This window comes from Rhipicephalus microplus, chromosome 10, assembly GCF_043290135.1.
Source record: "Rhipicephalus microplus isolate Deutch F79 chromosome 10, USDA_Rmic, whole genome shotgun sequence".
Lineage (NCBI taxonomy): Eukaryota > Metazoa > Arthropoda > Arachnida > Ixodida > Ixodidae > Rhipicephalus > Rhipicephalus microplus.
The window spans coordinates 23230731-23242949 of NC_134709.1; the positions used below are offsets into that span (position 1 = coordinate 23230731).

Consider the following 12219-nt stretch of genomic DNA (forward strand, 5'->3'; position numbering starts at 1 on the left):
AATACTCTGAAACATTGTATCGGTCAACACACAGTGTCCGGATAAGAAGACATGCACGGCGTTGTGTGTCTCTATATACCTATCCTGTTCATGTACTTATTGGCCAGTACAGTGTTCTACTCCACAGTGTGAAGTCCTAAGAAGGAGCGGTGGGGGAGCATTTAGCTGCTGCCGTTTTTACGACTTCGTGAAATACGCATGAAAACTTGCGTGCCGATATCGGTTGAAACGCGGACGACTAGCTTTACTCAACCTAAAGCGTCCTAGGACACATGTTCAGACGATACTGTACGCAAGTTGGAAACGTATAGTACATGCTGTCTGCTTTTAGTTTGCCTGGATGTCCAAATGCGTTACATGGTAAGAAATCCACTTCGCTGAAGTCATGGGGGCTATTGCATAACAAAAGCGGCATAATATATCCGTGCATAGCCTGAAATACACTGCAGGATGCAGTTTTTGCATGTGTGATTCTGTGTCAGGTGCCCAAATTTGGGCTTAAGTGTCTTCTATAATGCCAAATCTTTAAGCGTGTTTCCTAGAAAGGCTGTAATGGCAGCATGCTCGACGCGCACACCAGTAAACTATCAATCGATGTCCTCCTTATAACGAAGTTACAATGATGTCGGAACACCATAATAACGAAGTCGCACCCTAACATGAAAATGGCCTGGAAATGACAATCGCCCGTGACACGAATATTCGTCGTAAAAGTATAACCGCGATGCTGTATTAACGGCAGTTCCAACTGTTTTTCACTTATTTCGTTACAACAGATCTTTCGTCATATTCGTGCAAACTATATCGAAATTTGAAAACTTTACTCGCCGCGTTGTTTCGGGCCTGGGCGCTTCCTCGTAACCTGGAGCGGTGCGTGCCCACGAGGATGACGGTGGGCAGGAGTTGGGACGTGTCCACGTCCTCGATGTCCTTGGCCGCGCCGTAGTCGCCGTCCTGGTGCGTCCTCGCGGCCGACACGTGGATGGATGTGAGCCACTGGTGGACGTAGTCGATAGTCGACAGCGGCTGACCGGGGTCCTCCATCTGGAGTGTGTGCCGCCGGCTTTGTATGAGGTGCGGAAATACCCCAATATCCAGTAATTTATCCTAAATGTTACGCGATGAAGGAATATCAAATATTCCATCATCGCCTCCAATGGTATCGTAACGGCTGCGGTGGCGTGAAAAAAGGCACTGTTTTCCCTCAAGGATGAATCAGTGAATGCGATACAACAAATTGGAATGTTACGTACGATGTGAGGCTTGTAGCTAACTCTTTGATCTGATCTCGTGTACCTGAACGAAACCTTGGTGCAAGGGGAATATGACTGCTCCAGGGGCCCAAGCAGTCCTCGTCCTGCCCGCAGTCCTATCAAAACGTTGAGAGCACGTTGAGATAGCGCACGGACCAGCGCTTGTGACCGTGTCCTTATCGAGTAAACTTGGCAGTTACTGCTCAAGCGACGAAACTCCCCCTTTCCCTTCCCTATTATTTCGACTTTGCACCAACACTTCTTTGCGTGGTAAAAGACGGCTGAGGCAAATTGTCTCTGCTCCAGGGGCCATGGATGATGGATCGGAGATCCTAGCAGGGCAGTGTTATCGCATGCACCTCTCTTCGTACTACGGAGGTGGCCGGCTCGGTCCATCTTTCTCTCAGCACGCGTACGTTTCCTGTGCTTGCATGCTTTTTACTCGCGCGTGGATATGATGCGCGAAGTGATGTTATTGATTTCGACTGTACACGGAGCATGATGGCGACCGCGAAAACCCGCCGTAGTTATTCATGTAATTCCTATCGCAGTAATATTTCGGGTGATGCTGGCATATCAGGAAAATGGTAATGATGGGATGAAAGGGGGGGGGGGGGGTTGCATAGCATTTCTTAAGAATTCTGAAGTTTTCGAAATGTTAATACTGGGCGTTTGCGCGAAACTGGATGCTTCCGCGACATATACACTTTCCGGTATAGCGCGAATTCATGGCACTGCTTACGCCACGTGTCTGGTCCGGGACGTGGATCGGCTCGCTCAGGTCTCTGGTGAGGTCGAACAGGAGTAGGTAGATGCCGTGAGTAGAGTAGAATGCCTGCAAAGTGATTTATTATAGTTTATTATCGCGTGTTGTTATTTTCTCTACTACTTCTGTATGTGCGCTGCTGTCAGGCAACTATTATTTGAGACTGACAAATGCTTTGCTTTGATGCACACATCGACGCAGGCAGTCGAGCAGAAACCACGAAGTAACCTACTAGCTCTACATATGACTAATTCATTTCTCGTTAATTGTTTTTGTTGGTTTTACTTAAAAGTTATCCAATCAGCCGCAGCTTAGGGCAACATTGTTTTCATAGTGTGTCCACTTCAAAATTATGCGGGAAGAGTTTGCTGCAGTACTCACTGTGCTAGCCACTGACTTCCCTGAATTAGGCAGGACGTCTGCCGTTAGCTTTCGCGGCTGCATTTCCGATGGAGGCGGAAATGTTGTAGGCCCGTGTGCTCAGATTTGGGTGCCCGTTAAAGAACCCCACGTGGTTGAAATTTCCGGAGCCCTCCACTAAGGTGTCCCTCATAATCATATCGTAGTTTTGGGACGTTAAACTCCACAAATGAATCGGTCAATGTCGTTAGCTTTCGCTTGCTAATTTTGGTCGCCATCAAGTGGCGCGCAGGGCATCGTGCTTAAAAGCGGCCTAATGCACTGCCGCTTTTAGGCGTACGTGAACGTGCATTCGACGTTAAGTCTAAATAAATAGTATGGGAAGCGTGTAGCAATGTACACTCAAAGGTAAGAACTGCGAAGTCAGATGTCCTTGTTTTTCATGAACGCATGGTTGCCAAAGTATTGAATGCTTCTCAGTGTGCGCGCCGATAAATTGAGTTCTGCAGAAAGCGCAGACATTCGTCAAATATCTTGGGTTAAGATCGTGCCCAACTATTTTTCAGTTTTCGCAGTAAATTCCGTCTGGCACATTTGTCAAGGCTTCGCAGGCCGACGTGGTTGGTTGAAAATTGTTCACACTTGACAAATCTGAGAGACATGTCGTTCAGTTCAGTTTATTGAGCGTAATTGGGTGGAGGGTTACATTTAGGAAGGGATATACACAAACAGGTCTCTTAGTGTAAACACTCCAATGGGGCCTCTGAAATGTGCGTTCAATGCGCGTTACTCGTATTTTGTGTAAAAGTCGTTCTAAAACGAGTACGCTGCTGTTATTATCCGTCACGTGTGTCCCCTTCTGGCTGTCCAAAGCATTATCTAGATTAGGAAGACTAGCTTTGTCTGATGATAATTTGAAGGGGGGGGGGCATTTGTATGCTCAGCCATTTCGCAAGTGCTGTTGCATGACATGCTTCCTTCACGAGTCCCCATGTGTTGTTCATCACTGGTTTAGGTCCACCCAGTCCACGTTCGTTGAGATGCGGCGGTTTGTGAACAGTGCACAGAATGGGTTAGATCGTAATACGTAACCGTATTATTGCGACGTTCGTGACGCACGTGTCATTTTTGTAATGCGCGCCCTAGGTGTCATTATTCCCGTTGTTGAATCTAGTCCCGGCATTTCAGATTGCTTAACCTAACCCGATGTGTCATTACCACCAAAGGCGAGCGTCGTTTTTGATGTTTAATCTTCGAAGTGTCGTCTATTTTCAATGACTTGTTCAGTAGACTGGATACAATAACAGTACAATAAATGATACAAAACGTTATAACAGTCAAGTCTATGGGAAACATACACCCACCCTCCACTTCGCAGTCCATCCCCGCGAACCCCTCGCTAGCCTTCATTGGTCCAGTTTCCCCAACCCTGGCAGTCCAGCTTAGGTGCTCGTCGGTAAGTCGGCGTTGCCGCTGTGAATGGTCCCGCTCTCTTCGGCGTTCCGTTCTCGCCACTCGCCTCCGCGAAAGAGCAGGCCTGCTTCTTCCACTCGGCAAACTCCGCCAGGTCCGCGCTCTCGATAAGCCGATGCGGTAGACCGGCGTCCAGACCGACACACGCCTTACCCGGACGACCGCACTCGGTTATCCCGCGAAGCTTCAGCGCGAACGCAGAGTTGCGGAAGCCCTGCGGGAGCATGTCGTAGATGTAGGCCGCCCGCTCGCGCACGTCGTCAAGGCCCCGCGCGAAGGACTCGCCGTGAACGAGAGGTCTGAGGGACTCGCGCTTGACCAGAGATCTCCGTCCCTGGTGGAAGGACCGGTCCGTCAGGCTCGTGCGGGGTTCGTCTTGGGGCATGGCGTGGTAGCGCTCGGCGATGTAGGACAACAGGGCCAGAGCGAACTGGAAGCTGAGCACGCCGGACAACAGCAGAACGTACTCGAGGCTGTCCTGGCCTTCGAAGAACTGCTGTTTTCGGTGCCACGGCTGGCGACGGTGCATCTGGTTCCGGCGAGTCGTGCGACTTGCGGAGAACGGCGCGTCACGTGCACTAGCCGAAGCGAGAGTACTCTTCTTTCTCCTCGTACACATACCGGGTCGGCCGAGTAGGAGTGTATTGCCCCTTCTGCTGTGTTGGGGGACGAAGCGGAAGAAGAAGACGGCCAACGGAGACGTACGCGACCGGCGGGGACGCCGACCAGCCCGAACACGCGGGTTGGCGTGAAGCGCCGAAGAAAAGAGCAACAACCGCACTCCACGGTTACCCAACACACACTGATTTTATTTACAGTCACCTTGAAATCCTGGATGCCAGAGCGGCGCCCCCTGGCATCCTCACATGTCATTCCGAAACCGAAACCTGGAACACAACATCTTCATATAGAATTATATATACCTATATATGAACTTCTATACGAACTTTTATATGAAGGGGCAACATTTCCAGATGTTGTAGGTAAATAACATTAATGTGAGTGGCCCATTATCAGGAATACAACATTAAGGAAGTGCCCCGTTGGCGATGACTGCAAAAATGCTCAGCTATGGGCCCGTGCCCACGACACAGAGCTGTGCCGCAAGACCTCGTGGTCCTTGCGATGGCTTCGCTAATGTGATTCGGCTCTGATGCAGCAAACACGGCGTGTTACGCGTTCGCTGAAACTTTTGTCACTGTCCGCGCTGTACCAGAGCGGTCTCGCGAGTATAGTTTCCCGTTACTTCGCTCAAAAAACAAACAAAAAATGGTATTTGACAATCGGTGAAAAAAAATTCGCTGTTTCGTCAGATAATGACGTATGGTCAGCGTCAAAAGTTTAGAGACCACTACATCCGAGAAAACTTGAATATATCAGCGATATGTCATTACGTTTGGTCGAAGTTCAAAGCGTAAGCCCGCAAGTTTTGGAACGGGTCATAAATGTGTTCAAGGCTGTCTGTTGATACAGCGGGAATGTACAGCTTTTTCGTGTGTCACGTTGTTTTTTTTTTTTGACGCTGAGTCAACTGTGGATTTAACCCTTTATTGCCCACTGTATCATATTGATACATCGAATGTAATACCTCAATGAATATACTAAAAACTACCATAGGTGTCACAATTAGCGGTTGTTGCAGATTTCACATGTTATGAAGGAGGTACAGTGATTTACATGTTATCTGATAGGTGATAGTATATTTCCAATTAATACTAATTAAGTTATGCCCCAAACAAAATTTTATTCATACTTTTCTTAACATGAACTGCACAAGAAGAATGAAAACAGTGTTTTTTCGCAATTTTTGTGGAGGCATAACTGATTGTGGACATCACAGGGTTAAGCATGCTGACTATACGTCATTGATATCTCGATGAGTTCTAACTGATATCCAAGTGAGCTCTGTTTTGTGGTTTAGCAGGTCTTGTAGTCGCGGTCTAGTGTTCGCACCCGATATGCAAGACTAGAGCTACTACACGTAGAGTGAGCCTTACAGACAGAAGGCCACTCTTTTTCACTAACCTGGTGGGTAATGAAGTGCCTCGGCAGGCCGTCGAAGTCCCATATCATGAAGGTCACCTGACTGCTGGTTGCCTGCGCTGTGACGGATGCTCCAGCGTTGCCGCCTCCAGAAGACGATGACGTCATCCGAGGTCCTTTCTCGGTCTCCCGGGCGTCAAGGTCCTGCTTGCTTTCGGCTTCCTTGAGCAGTCGTTCGACCAGCGCCACCACCTCGACCGGAAGGTCCTGGGGCATGCCTTCCCAGCTGGACGGCATGGACGCGTCCTTCGCGTGCGTCGACTGCGATTGGCAGTTGCGCCATCGTGACTGTTGCGGTAGTCATGACTCTGTATTGAGTGACGTTTACAAGACTAAGGTACGTCTGAATGGTGTCGCCCTCACCAAAGCAAAATATAGTCCAAGTTCATTGCTCGTGGTTCGTCTATAAAAGGGCGTACGTACTTTGGGGAGCATCAAATGGTTTCAAAGTGCGAGCTTTCAGAAGGACTTCGTATTAGTCGAATCCGCTTGTATTGAACTCGCAAAAAAGGGCACGTCGAATCCGCTTGTATTGAACTCGCAAAAAAGGAAACATGTGCGCATGTCATCTCTAGCGCGTCTGAAAAAGACTTCAGATCACACACAGAGGATGCTTTTCAAACAAATAATACCGTTTTTAAGGCACCCATCAAAATTTCAATTGATTAAACACGTCGAAAACAATGCATTGATTAAAGTCTAAATTGATGAACTATTAATACTTCATTGATTAAAATTTTTAATCTACCATCCCTAACAAGTAAATGGCCAAGAAAGAGCAAAATGCATCGTATATAGGAAAAGAAACCCCCCCCCCCCCCCCCCCCCCGCATAGTCAGCTTGTTGACTTAGCCAAAATTTGCTGCGTGTGACTGTAGCTGATCAGTTTTGTGAGAACGCTGCTATGTCCATTGATTGACATGTGGGGTTTAACGTCCCAAAACCACCATTTGATTATGAGAGACGCCGTAGTGGAGGGCTCCGGAAATTTTGACCACCTGGGGTTCTTTAACGTGCACCCAAATCTGAGTACACGGGCCTACAACATTTCCGCCTCCATCGGAAATGCAGCCGCCACAGCCGGAACGCTGCTATGTCCAATGGCTCGTTGCACGTGTCGCGTTTCAGGAGAAACATATAAAGAATGATTGAAATACATAGATGCTCGAAATACAAAAAGAGTAATGGCGCGTACATTCACGGCCTTCGTTTAAGGTCTCTTTATGTAAATTAAGTGCAATACGGAGTTCAATATTACTATTTAATTATACGCTGATTAGGACTATCTGAAACTCACACAAAACTGTGTATTACTTTATCTTATTTTTAATGTAAGATCGAGTGTCCCGGAGCTGTACTTTGAGAATTTAACACATTTGGAGGCAGTCCACCGCGATTCGCGCCTGCAGGGGATGCGCGGTATACTCGCCTTGACCGAAGTCGATCGTGTCATGACGCCGTGTTGTCCCGCTCCGCCGGCTGACCCGTCGGTGACTCCGGCGTGCCGCGCGTGGTTGTGGCGGTGCCGCAGCACTCCCTGACCTTTGACCGAGCTCCTGGTGGAGCCCAGCAGTCGCCGCCGGTCTTCTTGGTGCTGACGCTTGCGCTGCTGCAACGTCATCTCGCGCACCACGTTCAGCGCCACGGCCTGGTGGTACTCGGCGTCGCTAATGTGACCCACGTCCGCTGCGGGAAAAAAATAGGAAGGGGTGGGTGGGGGGATGTGCGCAGCTTTTACTATTGATGCAAGGCTGCATTGACAGTGGAGTTTGCGGCTGACTTGTATTATTTTCGAAATTTTAATTAGAATGGCCTTATGTGATGTTGTTAATTGCCATGGTCTTAACAAGATGTAATAATTAGGTAAGTGTTTGTGTGTCTTAATTAGCATAACCTTAATTAGCAGGCGTATAATACCGCCATAATTTGTAACAGACATAACTAGTACGGTGTTAGTGTAAACCTAATTAAGATGATTCTGATCAGCTAGATAGTTTCTCTCTGCGTGCTTTGATAGCCGATAGCCTAAACTGACAAGAGGATCTTAGTAAGGCTCGGCAGTTACTTTTATATGCCGGACTGACCAATGAAAAGCTTCACTGCCCCGTTGTAAAACACGGTTTGCCACGCGTTCGCCGAACGTTGACGTCTCCTGCTCCGTACATCTCCCATACGAAACCCGTCGATAGTTAAGTAAAAAGCGTGAATTAAATGCTCGTTCACATCCGGGACAGCCGACACCGGTCGCGTGACCGTTTGCGACTCGCGAGCAAAAAGTGACTCAAAACGAGCGATGCTCACACCTGCGTGCGACTCATAATTGTCGCCAAATTGAATGCGCGTCTGCTCGCGTAGCTATTTCCCGGTAAAATAAGCTGGAGATAGCGCATCTCACTAGTTCGCGGGCTTGCAGTAGTCGCGGTACTTTAAAATCGAGAAGCAACCGGATGAGCCAGAGCAGGCACTTTACAACCAAAGTGGCCGCCTGCGACCGTCGCTTTGCGACTGAAGACATGTTCGCGCGACCAGTGCTAGCCTCAGGTGTGAACGGGCCTGAACCGTGCTGAAATAACATTCCATGCCCTCACGTTCCACCCAATTTTGGTCGACGTCCTCGGGTGTCCTCGTCAGTAGCTCTGTGGGCAGCGCCGTCCACGGTGCTCCGTCGCCTTTCTCGGACGTCCGGCAGCAGTGGACGGCGTCTACGGGAGACCTCTCCCCGCCAGCCACTTCCGAATTGCTGGTCAGCAACGGAAGAGAAATGGTGAGAACATTTGAGCATCCTTGTCTTTACACCTGCAATGACTACGTTCTCAAGTAGTCTCTTTCCCGTCGTCACCCCGCATTGAACAACATTCAGACATGCAGGTAAGGGCCGTGCGTAGAACTTTTTTACGGAAGGGTGCATCCGGAGGGGGTTGGGGCGTATTGCGCGCGCAGCGTTCGTTTCGCTGTCATGACATGACCGGCTAGAACAGCCAATACTGCTTAACGGACAACGAGTTGGCTAGCACGTCTCACACGGATGTGCAAGACATAACTGAGCACACTTTCGGCGCGAATCGAACGAGCTCACATAACACAGAACAGGACGGGCGCCGCATAGAGTTTCTCAAAAATAACTAGAGGGCACTCTGGCGCTGCGATCGTTCAGTGACCATGGGAATGATGTGTAGCACACACATTTGCCTAGTCTTCGTACTTGTGGGCGGCGAATCGTACTTGCGGCTTCGTTTGTTACTGGTTATGGTTTTGTTTTGAAAGAAAAAAAAAACGAACCCTTTTGAACTTAAGGACTCGATTCGAAATAGTAAGCTTAAAAGAATAAGGTTGTGAAGCGCAAACGGGGAACATTTGCTAATTTATGTTTTCGTGAAAACACAGCTCCAAGCCACTTGAACACACACGGAGCCAGAAGCAGGCCAGAAGTACGAAAATTAGACAAATGTGTGTACTACCCATCATTCCCATGCTCGCTGAAGCGCCGTGTGTTGCAACTCCCATAGACACTAGCGCCAGAGTTCCCTCTAGCAAGTATTGTGGGAAACTCTATGGGCGCCGAATGTGTCCACAGGTTATGTGTTTTCGTTCAAATTGCGCCAAAAGTATACCCTCAATTGTTAATCAGTGCCAACTATAGCTCAAACCAGAATTCTCCTAGTGCAAGACTTATGCCCCTCCCCCCCCCCCCTCTCACTTGGGCCCACTCCAGACGCATGCAAGGGCATTATGCAGTGGCATCGTGTGGAACGCTTATAAGCTGGAGGTGACCTATGAGCCGCCAGTTCAGTTTTCGATTCGTCCTGACGCCGTGTCTGTGTCTTACCCAGCATTGAGCAAAGCCCTCTTGAGGCTTGTCTTTCCGGCGCCGGGACAGCCGACGATGTACAGCCGCGTCCGGTACAGCGGCACGCTGCCCTCGGCGCAGGCTTGTTTGTACGCGCGCACTGCGTCTGGACCGCGGGCAACCACCTCCACCGGCGCCGAACTGCCTGCGGAGAGCGCGTCGTGACATCAGCGATCACTCAACGGTGTACCGACACGGCTTCGAGACACTGTAAAAAGGACGTTTTCTTTTTTCTATTTGCTTCATTGGTATGCACTAGCTGTTAACGTTCTCGCGACGCACCAGTCAGGCAACACGCGTAAAATATTTCACAATTACTCGAAATTTCGCTTCCCCGAGAACAAGCCTGTCCCACCGCGATGGACGTCGGCCGGACGAGACGATACAGTTCCACTGAGTGTCCAAAGTCTGCCTCTTGCATGTAACCTGACATGTGGAAATCTCTGTAGGGGTCACGTAACGATACTTAACTCTAACGGGATAGCTCAGTGGGCTAGCTTGTATCGCATTTTGATATAAAACTTTCAGCGCTAATAAACGGCGCTTGAGGAAGTAGGGATGTATGTTTCCCTCCACTTCTTTATTGATATATACCAAACGATAATTGAATCGTCGTTGCTTCCGTGCCCCACGAGCGTAAGACGGACCTGCCGTTAGTACGTCGCGAGTTTCGGCAACTCCATCATATCCCCCTCAGATATGGCTCGAGTAGGGCTGAAGAACTGCTCCTTCGATATCGAAACCGGAAGTGTTTTTTTTTAACGTCGTGGTATTTAAGATACGTTTGATACATTTCTAGGCACCACAATACTCTTTTCAGTGGTCTCAACAGCTGTCTTTTTTTACTTAGAGTGACTGGTCCTAGATATTGAAAGTTTGTGTTACAACTTCTTAAAAAAAGTGTCACAGTGGTGTCTCGCGATTCGCCCCTTCACTCACATGGCGCGACGAACTTGGCCGAGACTGTGATGCCGTAGAGGTCGACGATGAGCCAGAGCCGCTCCTTAGTCGGTAGGCCGGAGAAGAGCGCTCCCTTGTAGTCGCTATCTACGAAAAGCTGAAAGTGACCCTGTGCGTTCACGTAGAGAGTGAGCCTGTGGTGAAAAAAAAAGAAATTTTACGAAGATGTTCTACACCCATTGTAATTTATCTGCTTGTTTATTCGTTTGGAGCTTGCATTACGGGATTGAAGAGAGGGGATATAGGATGGTTGCACGGAAGGGCGGGAAGGGGAGGGGGGTGCGTAGCCAGAAAGTAGCACTCCGGGCCCGTGCACCCCCCCCCCCCCCATAAATATTTTTCGTCATGCACACATAACGCAAAATTATCATTTTCCTGATTGGCCTCCACTTTGGATCAAGGGGCGGGGACCCGAGATGGCGCCAGCGTAAGAACGGCAGCGCGTTCTTCTTGGTGGTCCCCGCGTAGGCACTCAGTCGCATTATATCCGTACACGAGATACAGCGTCATGCACATTGTCACGTGCACAAGCCTCTCGTCGCCTCTGGCCATTTCGACAGAACCGATGAAGCGCCGCACCAGAGAGCATCTGCGCCATGTCGGACCACAGAGATGGCGGCGGGCGCCTCTAGCGCCCCAAGCTGATGACGTCACTTGCAACCCTCCTGTAGGGGTCGCTGCATTGTTATTTACTTACAGCGCACGAAACGCGTTAATATTCGTCGTTGCACTCTGGACACGCATTATCTGCCAAAAGTTCATTCAAAGCTATTATTTGAGCTGAACGCGACATGAATTGAACTTCAGCTGAAATCTATGTTATGGAATGTGATCTAGTTTGAAGGCTTTGACGCTTGATTTTAAATGCAGACGTGAGCGGCCGCGTTGGTGGCTCCATCTTCTGCAGTGGAATTTATGACACAGCCATTATTGCGAGAACCAGTAGCGTCCGTGACCAGTAGCATGATGCGTAGTTGAGGACGTATACAATGGCGTGTGTGGTCATCTCGGGTACGTCCCGAAGCAGGGCCTGGTGGACGCATAGTCTTCACGTCTGCTGCTGTCACCTAGAGACCCCCGCACCCCCCCTCCGCCCTTTCTAATCCTATCTTACACATAGCATTGCCGGGCTTCATAACAAATATATGCCCGCGTGTTCATATTTGGGTGCACGTTGAAGAACCCCAGGTGGTCGAAATTTCCGGAGCCCTTCACTACGACGTCTCTGTTAATCATATGGCAGTTTCGGGACGTTAAACCCGAACATATCAATGGCTTCACAACAAAAAATTAAGTATGCGTGAACGAAATGGCCTATAGCTCCTGCCTCTTTTTTAAACCCTAATTCTATACTTAGGTTCAGGTTATGTAATCGCCTTTCGTTTTTGTGCTGCTTGTAATTTCTTTCTATCTATGCATCTATGTATTCGATTTTAATAAAAGAACGCAGGTCAGGCGAGTATGGGAGCTTGATGCGATGAAAAATTCTAGGTGTTGCTGGAATCGACGTTTTGGCA

At 49.0% G+C, this 12219-nt stretch overlaps 1 protein-coding gene across 1 annotated transcript in view; it reads right to left on the minus strand.

Moving 5' to 3' along the window:
- LOC142774890 (uncharacterized) overlaps positions 1 to 12219 on the minus strand; it is a 46237-nt gene that overhangs the window by 28186 nt on the left and 5832 nt on the right. The window contains exons 3-9 of the mRNA XM_075876036.1: positions 10682 to 10836; positions 9722 to 9887; positions 8484 to 8635; positions 7325 to 7581; positions 5878 to 6189; positions 1996 to 2088; positions 829 to 1044 (exon numbers count right to left, since the gene is read on the minus strand). Of these exons, the coding sequence (XP_075732151.1) occupies positions 829 to 1044; positions 1996 to 2088; positions 5878 to 6189; positions 7325 to 7581; positions 8484 to 8635; positions 9722 to 9887; positions 10682 to 10836 (1351 nt within the window). The remainder of the gene's footprint in view (positions 1 to 828; positions 1045 to 1995; positions 2089 to 5877; positions 6190 to 7324; positions 7582 to 8483; positions 8636 to 9721; positions 9888 to 10681; positions 10837 to 12219) is intronic.